We start from the raw sequence: 21,313 nt of genomic DNA, 5'->3' as shown, positions 1-21,313 counted from the left end.
AATGTACCTCAAGACTTGAACTACATTTGGCTGGAATCACACATGCATTTTTTTTTTTTTAGCCATATAGGCATAGACCTAAATTTTGATATAGATATTAACTGCGGCATTTAGGGGGATACATAGCCTACCACGGTGCACCACTCCTGGCCATGACAGCCGGGCTCTATCACGTAAGCCGAACTCCTGTCAGAGATCGCATGGGCATTGCTCCTTTGCTGCATATGATCGCCAAGTACCCCTATCAGACCATGACTGATATGCACGTCAAATGTTGTGACAGGTTTAAAGGAACCATACAGTGGTAAAAGTTTGTGCCCCCCCTGGTCAAAATGACTGTCATTGTGCACAGTTAAAGATGAAATGATCTCTAAAACGGCTAAAGTTAGAGATCACACATTTCCTTCATCTTTTAAGCGAGAAAAAAATTCAAAACGCCAGAATTACGTTTTTTTGGGTCGACGCGACATTGCATTAAAATGCAAAAAGGGGCGATCAAAAGAACGTATCTGCACCAAAATACTATCATTATAAACGTCATCTCGGCACGCAAAAAATAAGCCCTCAACCGACCCAGAGCATGAAAAATGGAGACGCTACGAGTATCGAAAAATGGCACAATTTTTTTTTTTTTTTTTTTTTAGCAAAGTTTGGAATTTTTTTTCCCACCACTTAGGTAAAAAATAACCTAGTCATGTTAGGTGTCTATGAACTCGTACTGACCTGGAGAATCATAGCGTCAGGTCAGTTTTAGCATTTAGTGAACCTAGCAAAAAAGCCAAACAAAAAACAAGTGTGGGATTGCACTTTTTTTGCAGTTTCACCGCACTTGGAATTTTTTTCTCATTTTCTAGTACACGACATGCTAAAACCAATGATGTTGTTCAAAAGTACAACTCGTCCCGCAAAAAATAAGCCCTCACATGGCCAAATTGACGGAAAAATAAAAAAGTTATGGCTCTGGGAAGGAGGGGAGTGAAAAACGAACACGGAAAAACGAAAAATCCCAAGGTCATGAAGGAGTTAAAGCTGCATGAACCAGTTAACAGCCTAAGTATGTAACAGTGCAGACACAGAGGGCTATTAACTGTATAAAGTGTATGAGAACATGATGCGAGAAACCTGATTATGGTTTAAGTTTTTTGAATGGGCCACACAGGGATAGTTAGGTTAATGCGTTGAGGCAGTAGGCCAGTCTGAACAAATGCGTTTTTAGGGCACGCTTAAAACTGTGGGGATTGGGGATTAATTGTATTAACCTGGGTACTGCATTCAAAAGAATTGGCGAAGCACGTGAAAAGATAATGCTAACCTCAGGTCATTAGCTGAACGGAGGGCACGGGTAGGGTGGTAGACTGAGACCAGGGAGGAGATGTAGGGTGGTGCTGAGGCATGGAGTGCTTTGTGGATGAGGGTAATACAGGTCCTTCTCAAAAAATTAGCATATAGTGTTAAATTTAATTATTTACCATAATGTAATGATTACAATTAAACTTTCATACATTATAGATTCATTATCCACCAACTGAAATTTGTCAGGTCTTTTATTGTTTTAATACTGATGATTTTGGCATACAACTCCTGATAACCCAAAAAACCTGTCTCAATAAATTAGCATATTTCACCCATCCAATCAAATAAAAGTGTTTTTTAATAACAAACAAAAAAACCAACAAATAATAATGTTCAGTTATGCACTCAATACTTGGTCGGGAATCCTTTGGCAGAAATGACTGCTTCAATGCGGCGTGGCATGGAGGCAATCAGCCTGTGACACTGCTTAGATGTTATGGAGGCCCAGGATGCTTCAATAGCGGCCTTAAGCTCATCCAGAGTGTTGGGTCTTGCGTCTCTCAACTTTCTCTTCACAATATCCCACAGATTCTCTATGGGGTTCAGGTCAGGAGAGTTGGCAGGCCAATTGAGCACAGTAATACCATGGTCAGTAAACCATTTACCAGTGGTTTTGGCACTGTGAGCAGGTGCCAGGTTGTGCTGAAAAATGAAATCTTCATCTCCATAAAGCATTTCAGCCGATGGAAGCATGAAGTGCTCCAAAATCTCCTGATAGCTAGCTGCATTGACCCTGCCCTTGATGAAACACAGTGGACCAACACCAGCAGCTGACATGGCACCCCACACCATCACTGACTGTGGGTACTTGACACTGGACTTCAGGCATTTTGGCATTTCCTTCTCCCCAGTCTTCCTCCAGACTCTGGCACCTTGATTTCTGAATGACATGCAAAATTTGCTTTCATCAGAAAAAAGTACTTGGGACCACTTAGCAACAGTCCAGTGCTGCTTCTCTGTAGCCCAGGTCAGGCGCCTCTGCCGCTGTTTATGGTTCAAAAGTGGCTTTACCTGGGGAATGCGGCACCTGTAGCCCATTTCCTGCACACGCCTGTGCACGGTGGCTCTGGATGTTTCCACACCAGACTCAGTCCACTGCTTCCTCAGGTTCCCCAAGGTCTGGAATGGGTCCTTCTCCACAATCTTCCTCAGGGTCCGGTCTCCTCTTCTCGTTGTACAGCGTTTTCTGCCACATTGTTTCCTTCCAACAGACTTACCATTGAGGTGCCTTGATACAGCACTCTGGGAACAGCCTATTTGTTGAGAAATTTCTTTCTGGGTCTTACCCTCTTGCTTGAGGGTGTCAATGATGGCCTTCTTGACATCTGTCAGTCTGTCAGGTCGCTAGTCTTACCCATGATGGGGGTTTTGAGTAATGAACCAGGCAGGGAGTTTATAAAAGCCTCAGGTATCTTTTGCATGTGTTTAGAGTTAATTAGTTGATTCAGAAGATTAGGGTAATAGGTCGTTTAGAGAATCTTTTCTTGATATGCTAATTTATTGAGACAGGTTTTTTGGGTTATCAGGAGTTGTATGCCAAAATCATCAGTATTAAAACAATAAAAGACCTGACAAATTTCAGTTGGTGGATAATGAATCTATAATATATGAAAGTTTAATTGTAATCATTACATTATGGTAAATAATGAAATTTAACACTATATGCTAATTTTTTGAGAAGGACCTGTAGTTTTGTACTGGATTCTGGAGTGGATGGGTAACCAGTGTAATGACTGGCACAAGGTAGAGGCATCGGTGTAACGGTTGGTGAGGAATATGATCCTGGCAGAAGCATTCAACTTCAGCTTTTTACAGATTGTGTTATGTTGGCATCAAAAAATTGTTGTAATTTCATTTAGCCCATTCTTCCCTTTACCCATGAAATGTTCCCTGTGCCATTGGCGGCATGAAAACCCCAAAGCATAATTGATCCCCCCTCCCCCTTGCTTACCTTCTTCAAGACAGGGCCCATTTTTTATTTTTCCTCTCCTTCTTCCCAGAGCCATAACTTTTATTTTTCTGTCCAAATAGACATATGAGGCTTGTTTCTTTTACGGAACAAGTTGAGCTTTTGAATGACACCATTCATTTTACCACAAAGTGTACTCAGACGGGGTTAAAAAAAAATCCAATTCTGACGTTTTTTGGGAATTGTTTTTACAGTGTACATTTTGTGATAAAAATGACAATGCAGTATGATTTCTCCTCATCAACACAATTATGGCGATGCCAAACATGTCCAGATGGGGAGAGAGAACTTTTTTTATTAATACCATTTTTGGAATAGATGTGACCTTTATTTTAACTTTTGTTAGAGTATTTTTTGTGTAATTGTGGTGACCCAAAAAACATTATTTGGGTGTTCTTGAAGTTTTTCCGTTTACTATGTTTACTGATCGGATTGTTTTTATTTTTTGATAGATCAGACTTTTCTGACCTCTGCGTTACCAAATATGTTTTTTTATAATATTTATATTTTCAATGGGGGAAAGGGTGATTTGAACTTTTATATTTTTTCATATTTTTTTAAAACCTTTCCTTTTTTACAAATTTTGTTGAGGGCTTGAAAATGCGATCATCTAGTCGCTTGTGCTATATAGCAGAAATCAGTGTCTCCTTTGAAGCTCTGCCACAGGGTTTTAAAGGAGTTCTGTAATGACAGTCACTGCTGTCATGACAACCCATCTGCGACTTGCTAGCACGTCACGGTCGCGCTAAAAGATGGAAGTGAAGTGTATACGCTCTCGTCAGCGCAAGTTAAATGATGGTCAAAGACTGACAGGCATTTAACAGGTTAACAATCGCAGGCGGCACACCACTCCACCCGTTATTTTTAGTGACAGGTACTGGTTCTAATTCACTGCCATCACCTGCTGGCTATGGAGCCCGCGCCATACACCCGCTTCCGACTTGTACTGTATATATGGTGCCTGTCATAAAGGGGTTAATGGTTGGCGAGATTTTTTTTTCTCTCTCTCAAATTCTGTGCCCTTTTTTCTCCATGCATGCCTTTGATTATTGTGGCCAAAGAGTTCTATTTTAACCTAATCGGTTCACAAGACTTGAATCCAAAATGTATCAGGCTTGTTTAGATGTTCTTTTGCATTCTGCGGACACTGAACTTTATGGTGAGGATAGAGGAGAGGTTTTCTTCTGATGACTCTTCCATGAAGTCCATTGTGCAGGCGTCTCTGAACAGTAAAACAATGTTCCACAAATCCAGTGTCTGCTATAAATCTTTCTAAAGGTCTTTTACAGTCAAGCATGTGTTTTGATTTTCCTCTCTACCAATACTACAAGCAGCTGACACTGATATTTTGCTTGGTCTTTCATACCTCATTTTTACCTCCACTGCTCCTGTTAACTGCCAATTCTTAATTACATTTCAAACTGAGGAAACAGCAACTTAAAAACACTGTGCTATCTTCTTACAGCCTTCTCCTCATTTGTGTGCCTCCACCATTGAGTGCTAGGAAGCTGCTTCGAAGAATCCATGGCTGCTGTTTTTTTGGCACAAGGTTAGAGGAGGCTGGGTTTTTCTAAAGTTGGGAAATTTGCATCACCTAGCCTTTCTGAACAATGATGAACAAGCCATAACTCTAACAGGCTAATTAAGGTCTGAAACCTTGGTCAAAGTTATCTAAACACAAATATTCAAGGGTGCCCAAACTTTTGCATCAGACCATTTTCCTTTTATTGTAATTTTTAAAATGTAAAAAAATACAATAATTTTTTTTCATGTCATTTATTACATTTTAAAAATTACAAAAAGGAATTTTTAACTCCGATCTCTAAAAGGGATAAAGTTAAAGATGACACATTTCCTTTGTATTTTAGACCAAAAAAATCCTTATTGTAATTTTTAAAATGTCATTGTCACTATCTTTTTTTACATTTTGGAAATTACAATAATCGGTGACAATGACATTTTAAAAATGTCAAAAAGGAATATTTCTTTTGCCTAAAATACAAAGAAAATGCCATTTTTAACGTTAGCCCTTTTAGAGATAATTTCATCTTCAACTTGCTTAACTGTTCACAACCGTAATTTTGACCAGGGGTGCCCAATCTTTTACATGCCACTGTATTGTAGTTATAAGTTCTGTGTTCTACACAAAATATATTGTTCCATTTGGCTAATAGGATGTCAAAAAAAAAAATACTCCATCTAGCCCTTGACAGCTGCTGTGCTATTTGGTAGTAATCCGTCATTGATAATGAGATGGGCATATAGGTACCGAACAGATGATGTTCAATGCCAGACTCTGTTCAGGGAAGATAAGCATTCTCTCCTCTGCTGACTGCAAATACATGGAGGAATCGAGGGTGAAAGTGTTGTATAGCCTTACTGTCCTCAGAGCTTCTCATTTCTATATTACAGGCCTTCTGGTAAAACAAGCCATAAAATCCCTAACAGGAACAATTGTGGTACAGATATACAGTATATAATATCTGTTTATAATATACAGTTGAACTCATACGTTTACATACCCCGGCAGAATTTTTTTGCTTTCTTGGCCTTTTTTCAGTGAATATAAAGAACGCCAAAACTTTTTTCTCCATTCGTGGTTGGGTGAAGCCATTTATTGTCAAACTACTGTGTTTTCTCTTTTTAAATCATAATGACAACCCAAAACATCCAAATGACCCTGATCAAAAGTTCATACCCCATTTCTTAATACCGTGTATTGCCCCCTCTAACATCAATGACTGCTTGAAGTCTTTTGTGATAGTTGTGAATGAGGTTATTTTCTCAGATGGTAAAGCTGCCCACTCTTGGCAAAAAGCCTCCAGTTCCCTTAAATTCCTGGCTGTCTAGCATGAACTGCGCGCTTGAGATTTCCCCAGAGTGGCTCAATGATATTGACCTCATGAGACTGAGATGGCCACCCCAGAACCTTCACTTCTGCTGTAGCCAATGACAGGTCGACTTGGTTTTGTGTTTTGGATCTTTGTCATGTTGGAAGGTCCAAGCACGTCCCATGCTTAGCTTCCAGGCTGATGAGTGCAAATTTGACTCCAGTATTTGCTGATGAGCTGCTTTCATCTTTCCTTCAACTTTAGTCAAGTTTCCTGTGCCTTTCTAGCTCACACATCCCCAAAACATCAGCGATCCACCTCCGTGCTTTACAGCAGGAATGGTGCTCCTTTCATCATAGGCCTTGTTGACTTCTCTCCAAATGTAACGCTTATGGTTGTGACCAAAAAGTTAAATTTTGGTCTCAGCACTCCAAATTACCTTGTTCCAGATGTTTTGAGGTTTTGTGCTGTTCTGCGTATTGTAGGCGAGATACTTTGTGGCATTTGCGCAGTAATGGCTTTCTTCTGGCGACTTGACCATGCAGCCCATTTTTGTTCAAGTGCCTCCTTATTGTGCAGCTTGAAACAGCCACATCGCAAATTTTCAGAGAGTCCGGTATTTCAGCTGATGTTATTTGTGGGGTTTTCTTTGCATCCCGAACAATTTTGTTGGCAGTTATCGACGACATTTTTGTTGGTCTACCTGACCGTGGTTTTGTTTTTACAGAGCTCCTGATTTTCTATTTGTTAATCACAGTTTGAATGCTGCTGACTGGCATTATCAATTCCTTGGATATCTTTTTGTATCCCTTTCCTGTTTTATACAGTTCAACTACCTTTTCACGTAGATCCGTTGACAATTCTTTTGCTTTCCCCATGACTCATAATCTAGAAACGTCAGTGGCTGGATGAAAGATGCAAGAGTCTGTCTGGATCCCAGAAACTCACTCAACTTTAATGCACACACTGATTACGAGCAAACAGGTCACATGTGAGGATGTTACCTTTAGTAGCCATTCAAACCCATTTGTATCAACTTCTGTGCATGTTAACCATGGTGATTTTGGCCTGATATGTAAACTTTTGATCAGGGTCAGTTGGATGTTTTTGGGTTGTCATTATGATTTAAAAAGAGAAAACACAGTAGTTTGATCACAAGGGTATGTGCACACGTTGCGGATTTCCTGCGGATCCAAAGTGGGGTTTTTTTCTGTGCAGAAACACTGCAGATCCACAAGTAATTTACAGTACAATGTAAATCAATGGGGGAAAAAAATGCTGTGCTAATGGTGCAGAAAAATCCGCACGGAATATGCAGCAGATTCAAAAAAGGACAGTGTCAATTCTTTTTGCGAATCTGCAGCGTTTCTGAACCCATTCCATACTAGAAATCCGCAGGGGTAAAAAACGCATGGAATCCGCAGCAAATCTGCAAAAAAAAAAATGGAAAAAAAATACAAAAAAAAAGGTGCAGATTCTGACCTGCATTTTCTGCCAAGAAATGCAGAATCTGTACAGAAAATTCCACAGCCAAATCCGCAACGTGTGCATATAGCCTAAATGGCTTCACCCAACCACTATGAATTGATAACACCAAAACTTTCTCCACTCATGGTTATTCTCTGGAAAAAAGGCCAAGAAAACAAAAATTCTGCAGGGGTATGTAATCTTTTGAGCACAACTGCACCTGTATCAGAATTGTTCCTGCTAGGCATATGTTATGGCTTGTTTTACCAGAAGGCCTGTAAAATAGAAATGAGAAGCTCTACGGACATTAAGGCTATGTTCACACGTTGTGGTTTTTAGGGGGTTTTTTTGCAGTAAAACTTGCTCTTGGCAGTAATAAACTTGCTGCAAAAAAAAAAAAAGCAGGTTTTAGTTAGTTTTTGTCCTGGTAAATTTCTCCTGTGCATGCTGGTAAACTTAAGGCCATGTTCACACTATGCGGTTTTTACTACGGAACCGCGGCGATTTTGCCGCTGCGGGTCCGCAGCTGTTTTTCATGCAGGGTACAGTACAATGTTACCCTATGGAAAACAGAAACCGCAGTGCACATGATGCGGAAAAACCCGAAAAAAACCGCGCTGAATTGCTGCGGAAAAAAAGGACCATGTCACTTCTTTGTGCAGAATCGCAGCGATTCTGCACACATAGAAATGCATTGATCCGCTTACTTCCCACATGGGGCTGTGCCCACCATGCGGGAAGTAATGCGGATAATGTGCGGGTTATACCCGGGGTGGAGGAGAGGAGACTCTCCTCCAGGCCCCGGGAACCATATTTGTATTAAAAAAGAATTAAAATAAAAAATCATGATATACTCACCCTCTGAAGTCTCAGCGCTGCACGCGGCCGTCCGGTCTCAGGTTTGCTATGCGACCAGGACCTTCGGTGACGTCGCAGTCACATGACCGTGATGTCACGAAGGTCCTGATCGCACAGCATCTTTGGAACCGGACCGCCGCCTGCAGCGCCGAGGAGATCGGGACGTCAGAGGGTGAGTATATCATTATTTTATTATTTTTAACATTACTATTGATGCTGCATATTGCTGCATATGCAGCATCAATAGTAGGGGTAAAATCCCACAGCGGAACCCGCAGGATAAACCGCGATAAATCTGCAAGGATAACCGCAGCAGGTTTGCCCTGCAGATTTATCAAATCCGCTGCGGGAAAACCCGCAGGATAAAAAGGAACATGTGAATGTGGCCTAAGTGCATAAAAAAAATCTGATTCTGCTTCATCAGGTTCTGGCAGCAAAAACTGATACCTGCATTTTTTTCACCACCCATTGCTTTCAATGGGTGAAATACACTGAAGGAAATGACATGCTCCATTCTGCAAAACCCAAAGTTTTGCACAAAATACTGAGGACAAAAAAAACACGCTTTATGCATGAGACTTCTGAAATCTCATACTTTGCTGGTACTGTAAAACGCAGCTAAAATTTGCATAAAAAAAGCTGAAAATACAACGTGTGAACATAGGCTTATACTGTGTTTTGTTAATACTGAGTCATGTAGATATCTGGTATAATATGAATTACTGAAAAGATTTAAGGTACCTTCACACTAAACGATATCGCTAGCAATCCGTGACGTTGCAGCGTCCTCGCTAGCGATATCGTTTAGTTTGACACGCAGCAGCGATCAGAATCCTGCTGTGATGTCGTTGGTCGGGGCTAGAGGGCCAGACCTTTCTTTGGTCGCTGGCTCTCCCGCTGACATCGCTGGATCGGCGTGTGTGACACCGATTCAGCGATGTCTTCACTGGTAACCAGGGTAAACATCGGGTAACTAAGCGCAGGGCCGCGCTTAGTAACCCGATGTTTACCCTGGTTACCATCCTAAAAGTAAAAAAAACAAACAGTACATACTTACCTAACGCTGTCTGTCCTCCAGCGCTGTGCTCTGCACTCCTCCTGCACTGGCTGTGAGCGTCGGTCAGCCGGAAAGCAGAGCGGTGACGTCACCGCTCTGCTTTCCGGCCGCTGTGCTCACACAGACAGTACAGGAGGAGTGCAGAGCACAGCGCTGGAGGACAGACAGCGTTAGGTAAGTATGTAGTGTTTGTTTTTTTTACTTTTAGGATGGTAACCAGGGTAAACATCGGGTTACTAAGCGCGGCCCTGCGCTTAGTTACCCGATGTTTACCCTGGTTACCTGCATCGTTGGTCGCTGGAGAGCTGTCTGTGTGACAGCTCTCCAGCGACGCTGCAGCGATCCGGATCGTTGTCGGTATCGCTGCAGCGTCGCTTAATGTGAAGGGGCCTTTAGAATTGTTACATTTGGAAAACACAGCCTTTCCTAGTATATTTGCATTGCTAAATTGGTAATTCTATAATTCGTTTTTTGCTCAGTCTTGACTCCTGAAAGTAACTCTCTATTTGTTCCTGCCTCTCTTGTGCCGTCTGGCACATCATAGTACTGTTCTTGTTCATTGATAACGTTGGGGTGCAGATACACGTAGTAAAACAGCCTGAAAAAAAGACCTACAGCAATAAATATTATGTTGGTTACAATAATAATTTTTGTGTAACTATCCAAAATGGACAAAGACTTGCATATCCCCCAAGTCACGACAAGCATAACACTGTCTATGATAATGAACACATGGTACACCAAACATCTGTAGCGTGTTCTTCCATCTGCAATATTAAACCATGAGAAGTAAAGAATTATGGCCACTGTAGCCCTGTAGAAAATTTCCAGGTATTTGTGCTTCATAAATGTTGTCTTCTGCAGTGTTGCCCATAGAAAGAAAGCTGACCAGAGCAAAATAAAGTGCACCGCAATCATCCAATGGAAAGTGACCGCGAAGAGTGTGATGCATAGGATACGTGATGAGATCAGACAAAAGTTCCACAAGTAGTAAATGGCTGAAGAAAGGATGCTAAGCTTCTGCTTTCCCTTTAGGAACAGTCTCAGTGATTGATGGTAATCCAGAATCGCCCAGCTGATGCAGATAAATGACACACAAATGCTGACATCTAAAAAACAAACAAGGACGTTATTTTTTTGTAGCATCATCTTACAGTTTATTTAAAGGTAATAGATGTCCCCAAACACTAAACCTACAGAAAAAATCGGCACGGTATTGATCTTTATCAGACCACCTTGCTGAAAGCAAGGCTTCCATGAGAAATTTTACTTTATTCCTCTGGCATCTGCCAATGTTCATAGGTAGGCACGCAGCAGCTACAGTTACCGCTCACCCACTATGAGCACATCCTGGCACTTTGACAGCTCTACACAGATGTGCTGCAGATCGAGCAAAGTGCCAGGGCGTGCTTACACTACAGCTGCTATTCACCATGCTGGAAACAGTGACTGTGGTCACTCTGGGCATGCATCGGACTGAATCCAAGGGCTACTAGGAGGAATAGTCAAACCCCCCCCCCCCCCCCCCCCCTCCTCTCCCGGTAGCTGTGTTTTCAGTAAGGCAGCTTTGTAACTATTGATCTGCAGAAATGTTTATGTACACGTCAGGTTCCCATTAAGTCTAGTGTGAGTCTGGTTGTGCAACTATTTATGCTCTGATTTAAAAAAAAAAAAAAAAATTATATAGTGGCTGCAAATATTTTTTGATTTAGCCTCTCCAACGTAGAGATATTAGCAAATCAAAATATTTGGCACTTAATGAGTTGGCTTTTTTTCCAAAGTGGCTGTTGTAAAATAGTTTTTAGTGGGGACATGTACTCCATCTTATACGATGTTTACCAATATTAAAAGGGAAGCTGTCAGCAGGATTGTGCACAGTAGCCTACAGACCGTGTCAGGTCAGCGCCGTTATACTGATTACAATGCTATCTTGATTGATGAAATCCGTCTTGTGGTTGTTGCTTAATCTTTATTTTCAGTTTTGAGTTAATGATATGCCTGGGCGGCCTGTGGGGGTCTTCATGTGGTGCTCTGATTAGGTATTCATAATGCAGACTACTGACAAGTCACTGACCTGCCTCTAGTTAGCGCTATATAAAAATAAAGATTATTATTATTATTATGTTAACATATTCCGCAGTGCTTTACAGTTTGCACACATCATCATCGCTGTCCCCAATGGGGCTCACAATCTACATTCCCTATCAGTATGTTTTTGGAATGTGGGAGGAAACCCACGCAAACACGGGGAGAACATACAAACTCCTTTCATATCCACATATATTTACCAGTATAGTAGCATTTACCCATGTATAAGGCAGCTCGCTGAATAATGCATGATCAAGGAGAAAATCGAGTTCAAATATGCCAATAAAATCTCACCAAAAATGTATTGTTGCAATAAATAACATACAAAAACAAATTAGATCCAAAGAAATGTACAATTCATACAATACATGGGTTTTAAATCACTGAGTGATTGAATCCACAGGTGTAAAGAATGGGGCCGAAGAAAGAGCAGGATCAATACATACAAAGGGTGCAGTCAGAAGGAAACAGCAGGGCATGTAATCTATTGCAATGGACCAAAGTACATCACATATGTGTGGCTAAGTATACCTTAGCAAACCAATGTAGCGATCCCTATGTCTCACTGCTGCATCCAACATCCATGCATAATGCTATTTGGTAACAAACAAGAGTTAATTATCCATGGTGTTGTGTCCTGCCTTTACTTCGGCCACATACCCTGACGTGCGTTTCGCTGTCAAATTGTTGCTTCCTCAGGGCGCGTGGTCTAGGTAAGGCATCAGTCCGATATATAGATCCGTTCCAGTCATGTGACCGAACAATAAGCTATAAAAGGCTGTATGTTCACACATGCACATACACCAACGTCCCGCCGTCGCCCCTGCTCCACTCCTGGTAAACACCCTCAATCCAATCACGTGAGGGGGCCGGCGCCAAGCCCCTCACCACGCCAATATGAACCGGACAACATCGGGGGAAGAGAGAGAGAAGCACGGGACACAAGTGCATATGCCCACTGCATGTAAGGTGAAAGAAAAAAAGTGATTGTGATGTGATTATTATACAATCTAACAAGGACAATATTTTGAAATGTACCCATCATAAGACAATGCATTGCGAAATTACCCAGATCACTCAGCGGTCTCGTGAGACCGCTAAGTCTTCTGGGTAATTTTGCAATGCATCTCTGGGAACGGAAGCTGGCGGCAGGCGCGAGTGCATCGTCTGACTACGGAAGGTGAGAATAGCAGGTTTTTTGTGTTTTTTTTATTATTTTTAACATTATTTATATAGCACCATTGATTCCATGGTGCTTTACATGAGAAGGGGTTAAATACAAGTTACAGATATCACTTAGAATAAACAAACTAACAATGGCAGACTGATAGAGGGGTGAGGACCCTGCCCTTGCGGGCTTACATTCTACAGGATTATGGGGAAGGAGACAGTAGGTTGAGGGTTGCAGGAGCTCCGGTGTTGGTGAGGTGGTAGCTTCGGTAGTGATGAGGCGGCAGCGGGGTCAGTGCAGGCTGTAGGATTTCCTGAAGAGATGGGTTTTCAGGTTCCGTCTGAAGGACCCGAATGTGGTTGATAGTCGGACGTGTTGGGGAAAAGAATTCCAGAGGATGGGGGATATTCGGGAGAAGTCTTGGAGGCGGTTGAATGAGGAGCGAGTAAGTGTGGAGGAGAGCAGGAGGTCTTGGGAGGACCGGAGATCACGTGAGGGAAGATATCGGGAGATCATTTCAGAGATATATGGAGGAGACAGGTTGTGGATGGCTTTGTAGGTCAGTATTAGTCTTTTGAACTGGATACGCTGAGGGAATGGGAGCCAGTGAAGAGATTTGCAGAGGGGGGAAGCAGAGGAGTAGCGAGGAGAGAGATGAATTAGTCGGGCAGCAGAGTTAAGAATGGACTGGAGAGGTGCAAGGGTGTTCGCAGGGAGGCCGCAGAAAAGGATGTTGCAGTAGTCAAGGCGGGAGATGATGAGGGCGTGCACAAGCATTTTAGTAGATTGATGGTTGAGGAAAGGAGCGGAATTCTGGAGATATTTTTGAGCTGGAGGCGACAGGAGGTGGAAAGAGCTTGGATGTGTGGTTTGAAGGACAGGGCAGAGTCGAAGGTTACTCCGAGGCAGCGGACTTCCGGTACGGGGGAAAGCATGATGTCATTGTTTGCGATAGATAGGTCAAGTAAGGAAGATCTATGGGATGGAGGAAAGATGATGAGTTCAGATTTGTCCACATTGAGTTTGAGGAAGTGAGAGGAGATGCTTAGGCAGCATCAATAGTAAAAACTTGGTCACACAGGGTTAATAGCGGCGGTAACTGAGTTACCTGGGCGCGAGCAATCAGCGAAGCGGGATTTACCAACTAGGACGGACTTGATAGTACTATAAGGATGACCTTGACCAGCATGCAGCAATGAGTTGACTGATGTGGACTTCCGGTACACATCTGTCTGTATCGATATTCATCGATTTCAATCTTCATGTCCAAGAAGTCCACCGCAGTCCTCATTTGATAGGCAAGTTTTATATTAAATCTGTTACAGTTCAATTGCTGCATAAACACTTTAAATACATCTTCAGACCCCTGCCATATGATGGACAGGTCATCAATGTAGCGTATCCAGCTCGGCACATGATCTGCAACCTGATTGGCCCATCAGACCTCCCTCTCCCAGTAACCCAGGAAGATCTGCAAAAGAAGGTGCACAGGCCGCGCTCATGGCAGTGCCACGTGGCTGGAGGTAAAAGACATCCTTAAATACAAAAAAAAAAATTTGTTAAAATGAATGTCAACAATTCCAAAATTAGATCACCGAGTGGGCCATCACAGTTGCTTGTCCCCAGGAAGAAGCGGACCGCCTCCAGACCATCCTCATGGCGGATGCAGGCCGCTCGTAACCATTTGCATCTTATTAGTATGCACATTTGCATTTTCACCATATTGCAATGCTGCTGAATATCAATATTTATTGTCTTAAGACGGGTACATTTAAAAATTTTGTCCAGGTTAGATTGTATAATAATCACATCACAATCATTTTTTTCTTTCACCTTACATTTAGTGGGCGCATCCACTTGTCCCGTGCTTTTTCTCTTCCCCTGATTTTGTCCGGTTCATATCAGCGTGGTGAGGGGCTTGGAGCTGGCCCCCTCGCGTGACTGGTCTGAGGGCATTCACCGAGGGCGACAGTGTATGCGCATGCGTGAACATACGGCCTTTTATAGGCTATTGTTTGCTCACATGACCGGAACGGATCTATATATCGGACTGATATCTTACCTCGGCCACGCCCCCTGAGGAAGCGACATTTTGAAAGCGAAACACACGTCGGGATATACCCTGCTGTTTCTTTCTGACTGCACCCTTTTATGTATTGATCCTGTCCTTTCTTCGGCCCCATTCTTTACACCTGTGGATTCAATCACTCAGTGGTTTGAAACCCATGTATTGTATGAATTGTACATTTCTTTGGATCTAATTTGTTTTTGTATGTTTATTTATTGCAACAATACATTTTTGGTGAGATTTTATTGGCATATTTGGACTCGATTTTCTCCTTGATGATGCAAACTCCTTGCAGATGTTGTCTTTGGTGGAATTTGAACCGAGGACTCCAGCGCTGCAAGGCTGCAGTGCTAATCACTGAGCCACCATGCTGCCCTGATAAATATATATACCAATTGTCACGGATCACTCCATGCTGTCACTAATTTGTCACGTATCCGCTCTCAGCACGTGACTTGGGGTTGCCTGCAAGGGTTAATCTATCTCCCCTCTCTAAGTCCAGCATTAAACCTCTGTCCTATGCTGTAATGGGGGCATAAATCACACGCTGACCCAGGCCACATACACGCTGCCACCACTCACCGAACACACAGGCGATGAGTCCCGGAAATATTACTAATAAGGGTCACACAGTTTAAGGCTATGGATTCCTTAGAACACAAGGTTCAACTGTTAAAGTTTTATGCTTTAATACAAAAGATACAGTGCTTACACATAAAAAGAATATAAAAATATGGTAATAAAAGACATACAGGTATGCAAAACAGTATAAAATAAACAGGAGAAAGCTTATAGAAATAGTTAACTTGTAGACTGCTTCTGCTCCCTGAGGGGGGTGAATAAGGACAGCACGGAGGCTCAGTGGATAGCACTGCAGCCTTGCAGCACTGGGGTCCTGGGTTCAAATCCCACCAAGGACAACATCTGCAAGGAGTTTGTATGTTCTCCCCGTGTTTGCGTGAGTTTCCTCCAGGTACTCCGGTTTCCTCCCACATTCTGAAATAACATACTGATAGGGATTCTAGATTGTGGGCCCCATCAGGGACAGCAATGCTAATGTGTGCAAACTGTAAAGTGCTGCGGAATTTTAGTGCTATATAAAAATAAAGATGATTATTATTTATATATACCGTATATACTCGAGTATAAGCCGACCCCCCCTAATTTTGCCACAAAAAACTGGGAAAACTTATTGACTCGAGTATAAGCCTAGGGTAGGAAATGCAGCAGCTACCGGTGAAAAATAAAAATAGATGCTCCATACCGTTCATTATTGCCCCTTAAGATGCTCCATATAAAGCTGTGCCACATATAATGCTGCATACTGTTCATTATTGCCCCATAAGATGCTCCATATAAAGCTGTACTACATATAATGCTCCATAATGTTCATTATGGCCCCATAGATGCTCCATATAAAGTTGTGCCATATATAATGCTCTGCACCGTTCATTATGGCCCCATAGATGCTCCATATAAAGCTGTGCCCCATATATAATGCTCTGCACCGTTCATTATTGCCCCATAGATGCTTCATATAAAGCTGTGCCATATATAATGCTGCTGCAATAAAAAAAAAAATCACATACTCTCCTCTCATACGTCACCGCGCCCTCTGACCTGAGCATCACAGCCAGAGGACGCTGGAGATGGAGCCGCATCGGAACGAGGAGCAGGTAAATATACCCGTATACTTACCTGCTCCTGGCACGGTCCCTGCTTCTTCCACCGCTGCAGCTTCCTGTATTGAGCGGTCACAGTTACAGATCATAACAGTAATGACTATGCGACTCCACCTCTATGGGAGGGACTGTAATGAGCGGCACCATGTGACCGCTCAGTACAGGAAGAATCTGCAGCGCTGGAAGAAGCAGGGACTGCAGGGACCGCGCCGGGAGTAGGTAAGTATAACTAGACAGCCCCCGCCCCCCCTCACCTGCCGACCCCCAGGTATGACTCGAGTATAAGCCGAGAGGGGGACTTTCAGCCCAAAAAAATGGGCTGAAAATCTCGGCTTATACTCAAGTATATACGGTGTGTGTATATATATATATATATATACACATGTGTATATACACATACAGTTAGGTCCATATATATTTGGACAGACAACATTTTTCTAATTTTGGTTCTAGACATTACCACAATGAATTTTAAACAAACCAATTCAGATGCAGTTGAAGTTCAGACTTTCAGCTTTCATTTGAGGGTATCCACATTAAAATTGGATGAAGGGTTTAGGAGTTTCAGCTCCTTAACATGTGCCACCCTGTTTTTAAAGGGACCAAAAGTAATTGGACAATTTATTCCAAGGCTATTTCATGGACAGGTGTGAGCAATCCCTTTGTTACGTCATTCTCAATTAAGCAGGTGATTTGAGGTGTGGTGCTTGCATTTGGAAGGTTTTGCTGTGAAGTAAACATGCGGTCAAAGGAGCTCTCTATGCAAGTGAAACAAGCCATCCTTAAGCTGCAAAAACAGGAAAAAAAAACTCAGAAATTGCTACAATATTAGGAGTGGCAAAATCTACAGTTTGGTACATCCTGAGAAAGAAAGAAAGCACTGGTGAACTCATTAATGCAAAAAGACCTGGGCGCCCACGGAAGACAACAGTGGTGGATGATAGGAGAATAATCTCCATGGTGAAGAGAAACCCCTTCACAACAGCCGGCCAAGTGAACAACACTCTCCAGGAGGTCGGCGTATCAATATCCAAATCTACCATAAAGAGAAGACTGCATGAAAGTAAATACAGAGGGTTCACTGCACGATGCAAGCCATTCATAAGCATCAAGAATAAAAAGACTAGACTGGACTTTGCTAAAAAACATCTAAAAAAGCCAGCACAGTTCTGGAAGAACATTCTTTGGACAGATGAAACCAAGATCAACCCCTACCAGAATGAAGGAAAGAAAAGTATGGCGAAGGCGTGGTACAGCTCATGATCCAAAGCATACCTCATCATCTGTAAAACACGGCGTAGGCAGTGTGATGGCTTGGGCATCCATGGCTGCCAGTGGCACTGGGTCACTAGTGTTTATTGATGACACAGGACAGAAGCAACAGAATTAATTCTGAGGTATTCAGAGCCATACTGTGTGCTCAGATCCAGCCAAATGCAGCCAAACTGATTGGTCGTCGTTTCATACTACAGATGGACAATGACCCAAAACAAAGCCAAGGCAACCGAGGAGTTTATTAAAGCAAAGAAGTGGAATATTCTTGAATGGCCAAGTCAGTCACCTGATCTCAACCCAATTGAGCATGCATTTCACTTGTTAACCCTCCGTCAGGGGCATTTCTCTATTTTCAGTGGTTTGTCTGGGAAACACCATCCTCCCAGTACCTTCCTAACTTTAACCCCTTCATGACCTTGGGATTTTTCGTTTTTCCGTGTTCGTTTTTCACTCCTCTCCTTCCCAGAGCCATAACTTTTTTTTATTTTTCCGTCAATTTGGCCATGTGAGGGCTTATTTTTTGCAGGACGAGTTGTACTTTTGAACGACATCATTGGTTTTAGCATGTCGTGTACTAGAAAATGAGAAAAAAATTCCAAGTGCGGTGAAATTGCAAAAAAAGTGCAATCCCACACTTGTTTTTTGTTTGGCTTTTTTGCTAGGTTCACTAAATGCTAAAACTGACCTGACATTATGATTCTCCAGGTCAGTACGAGTTCATAGACACCTAACATGACTAGGTTATTTTTTACCTAAGTGGTGGAAAAAAAAATTCCAAACTTTGCTAAAAAAAAATTTAAAAAAAAATTGCGCCATTTTCCGATACCCGTAGCATCTACATTTTTCATGATCTGGGGTCGGTTGAGGGCTTATTTTTTGCGTTCCGAGATGATGTTTTTAATGATAGCATTTTGGTGCAGATACATTCTTTTGATCGCCCGTTATTGCATTTTAATGCAATGTCGCGGCGACCAAAAAAAAAGGAATTCTGGCGTTTCGAATCTTTTTCTCGCTACCCTGTTTAGCGATCAGGTTAATGGGTTTTTTTAGTTGATAGATCGGGCGATTCTGAGCGCAGCAATACCAAATATGCGTAGATTTGATATTTTTTTATTGATTTATTTTGATTGGGGCGAAAGGGGGGTGATTTAAACTTTTATATTTTTTTTAATTTTTTTTTTTACTTTTGCCATGCTTCAATAGCCTCCATGGGAGGCTAGAAGCAGGCACAGCACAATTGCCTCTGCTACATAGCAGCGATCTGCTGTTCGCTGCTATGTAGCTGAAAATCAGGTGTGCTGTGAGCACCGACCATAGGGTGGCGCTCACAGCTGCCGGCGATCAGTAACCATAGAGGTCTCGGGAACCTCTATGGTTACAATTCTGAAGCATCGCCGACCCCCGATCATGTGACGGGGGTCGGCGATGACGTCATTTCCGGCCGCCCGGCCGGAAGCGGTAGTTAAATGCCGCTGTCTGCGTTTGACAGCGGCATTTAACTAGTTAATAGGCGTGGGCAGATCCCGATTCTGCTCACGCCTATTACGGGCACATGTCAGCTGTTCAAAACAGCTGACATGTCCCGGCTTTGATGCGGGCTCACCGCCGGAGCCCGCATCAAAGCAGGGGATCTGACCTCGGACGTACTATACCGTACGAGGTCAGAAAGGGGTTAAAGGCTGTGTGAAACCTGAGAAGCCTCTCGTGCTGCAGGAGATCAGATATCAGTGTTTTGGCTTCTCAGGCTCATTGCCCCTGAATGTTTCACACCTTTGACGATTAGAAATTGCTGTTTTTATTCATCCCAATTGTTTTTTTAGCTTGTTTTATGAATAGCTAGTGCTAAATTTGTGGATTTGTCATAGAAGGTTTTGTTAGAAATAAGAGTGTGCTTCTCAGGCACATTGCGCCCTAACACATTCTCTCTCTCTTGCTTCAGCTTTTCTTATGAAATGGCGAGAATATTTGACTTGTCCAATGCCCTTCATGTTGAGCAAGTGCAAAATATACTGCTTGATGATGAGACAGACCCCTTACAGCTAGAAGATTTAGGGGAAGAAAGTGACATTGATTTAGAAGATGATGTGGAAGAATGTCCAGATGTGTCTGATACAGATCAAGATGGAGAGAGTGAGGAAGATGCTCAAGACATAGAAACATATTACTTTTCTGATTATTAAACTTTTTTTTTTTACACCTGATTATGGGTATTCTTATTTATTACATTCCTATTAAGGTAACTGATCACTTTTAGAGCATTGAAATTTTTAAAAAAGGAAAATATAGCCAATTTTCTAGCCTGTGCCGGACAGGCGCAATGCCCCTAAACTCGTTATGAAACATATTGCCCCTAACGGAGGGTTAAAGACTAAACTTCAGACAGAAAGGCCCACAAACAAACAGCAACTGAAAACCACCGCAGTGAAGGCCTGGCAGAAAAAAGTATAATATCTGATAATCCAAATTAGTATTAAACCAAGAAAAACAAAGAAAACTAATCTATCCAATAAACTTTATTAAACAAAATAAGGATAAAAGACTGACACAACACCCAGACCCCTCTAAATGGGGGTGGGTCAATTAAAAAACCTGGCCCAAAAAGATTGTAAAGGGCAAAGGGTGGGAGGGACAACGGGGCCGATAGCAAAAACCCTACACGTCCCTACAAATATTCCCTGCCTGTCTGCGGAGGTTGGCACCCTCTTGGACGCAATATGGCGCCCCCGCTCACCGTCGACTCACCCTTAAGGCCCTATAAGTCCCTCTACATGTATAAAGATACTATACCACAAACAACACCCAATACATGGCCTAACCAAACTCGGGACCAAAAAAAGAGAAAAAACACCAGGTAGTGATTCACCAGTAAAGACAAACGGTCTGACCGTACCAATCCCTAATGCTAAAGTATAACGCCTGAAACTAAGGCTAATACACCCTAAGGAGTCCCTAACCGAGTCTCCCTATCTGTCAGCGGAGGTTGGCACCCTCTTGAACGCAAATGGCGCCCCCGCTCCTCGGCGGCTGCCCCTATTAACCCTGGCTGAATCCCTAAAAGAAGATATATCGGGATACTAAATACGGGTGGTGCCTTAGGGGCTATACTAGTGACCCAGATAAATAGGTCCCTATAGCTCGGTCAGACCCTAAAGATAAAGCAAATAGCAACAATACTTAAACCAATGCTTGCACGGCAATAGGAAAGATGTATATAACAGCTTAACGAATACAACTATATTATGATCACAGTTGGTAAAGTACTCGTATGCAAATACAATGGTTGCGGGGGAAAAAAAAAAAAAAAAAACACACAACTGGTGAAAAACATATAAACTTAAAAGGCCTGAAACACTTATCTGTGTTCAGGTCTCGCCTCTACGCGTTTCCCCCCCATGATGTGGTTCCTCAGGAGGCATATGGGAAAAAGAGATACTGTGTGAATAGATCACATCAGAGATACATGTTGTGCCTGGTTGCAGGTCAAGGAAACACTG

At 42.4% G+C, this 21,313-nt stretch overlaps 2 protein-coding genes across 5 annotated transcripts in view; one reads left to right on the top strand and one right to left on the bottom strand.

The window, feature by feature from the left end:
• Window positions 1-20,229, top strand: part of EYA3 (EYA transcriptional coactivator and phosphatase 3) — a 317,510-nt gene extending 297,281 nt beyond the window's left edge. The window contains exon 18 of the mRNA XM_069756641.1: window positions 19,759-20,229. Within this exon, the coding sequence (XP_069612742.1) occupies window positions 19,759-19,770 (12 nt within the window). The 3' untranslated portion in view covers window positions 19,771-20,229. The remainder of the gene's footprint in view (window positions 1-19,758) is intronic.
• XKR8 (XK related 8) overlaps window positions 1-21,313 on the bottom strand; it is a 194,992-nt gene that overhangs the window by 45,281 nt on the left and 128,398 nt on the right. Inside the window, exon 3 of one of the 4 annotated variants that reach the window (XM_069756643.1) lies at window positions 10,495-10,644. The exons of 2 other annotated variants lie outside the window; for them this stretch is intronic. In XM_069756643.1, the coding sequence (XP_069612744.1) occupies window positions 10,495-10,644 (150 nt within the window). Of the gene's footprint in view, window positions 1-9,894; window positions 10,645-21,313 lie in introns of those variants that run through there. One more of the 4 variants, XM_069756642.1, reaches the window with a different exon arrangement.

This window comes from Ranitomeya imitator, chromosome 3 (assembly GCF_032444005.1).
Source record: "Ranitomeya imitator isolate aRanImi1 chromosome 3, aRanImi1.pri, whole genome shotgun sequence".
In the NCBI taxonomy this organism is placed as follows: Eukaryota; Metazoa; Chordata; class Amphibia; order Anura; family Dendrobatidae; genus Ranitomeya; species Ranitomeya imitator.
The sequence above is the reverse complement of the archived record's forward strand: the minus strand, read 5'-3'. Positions and strand labels throughout refer to the sequence as shown.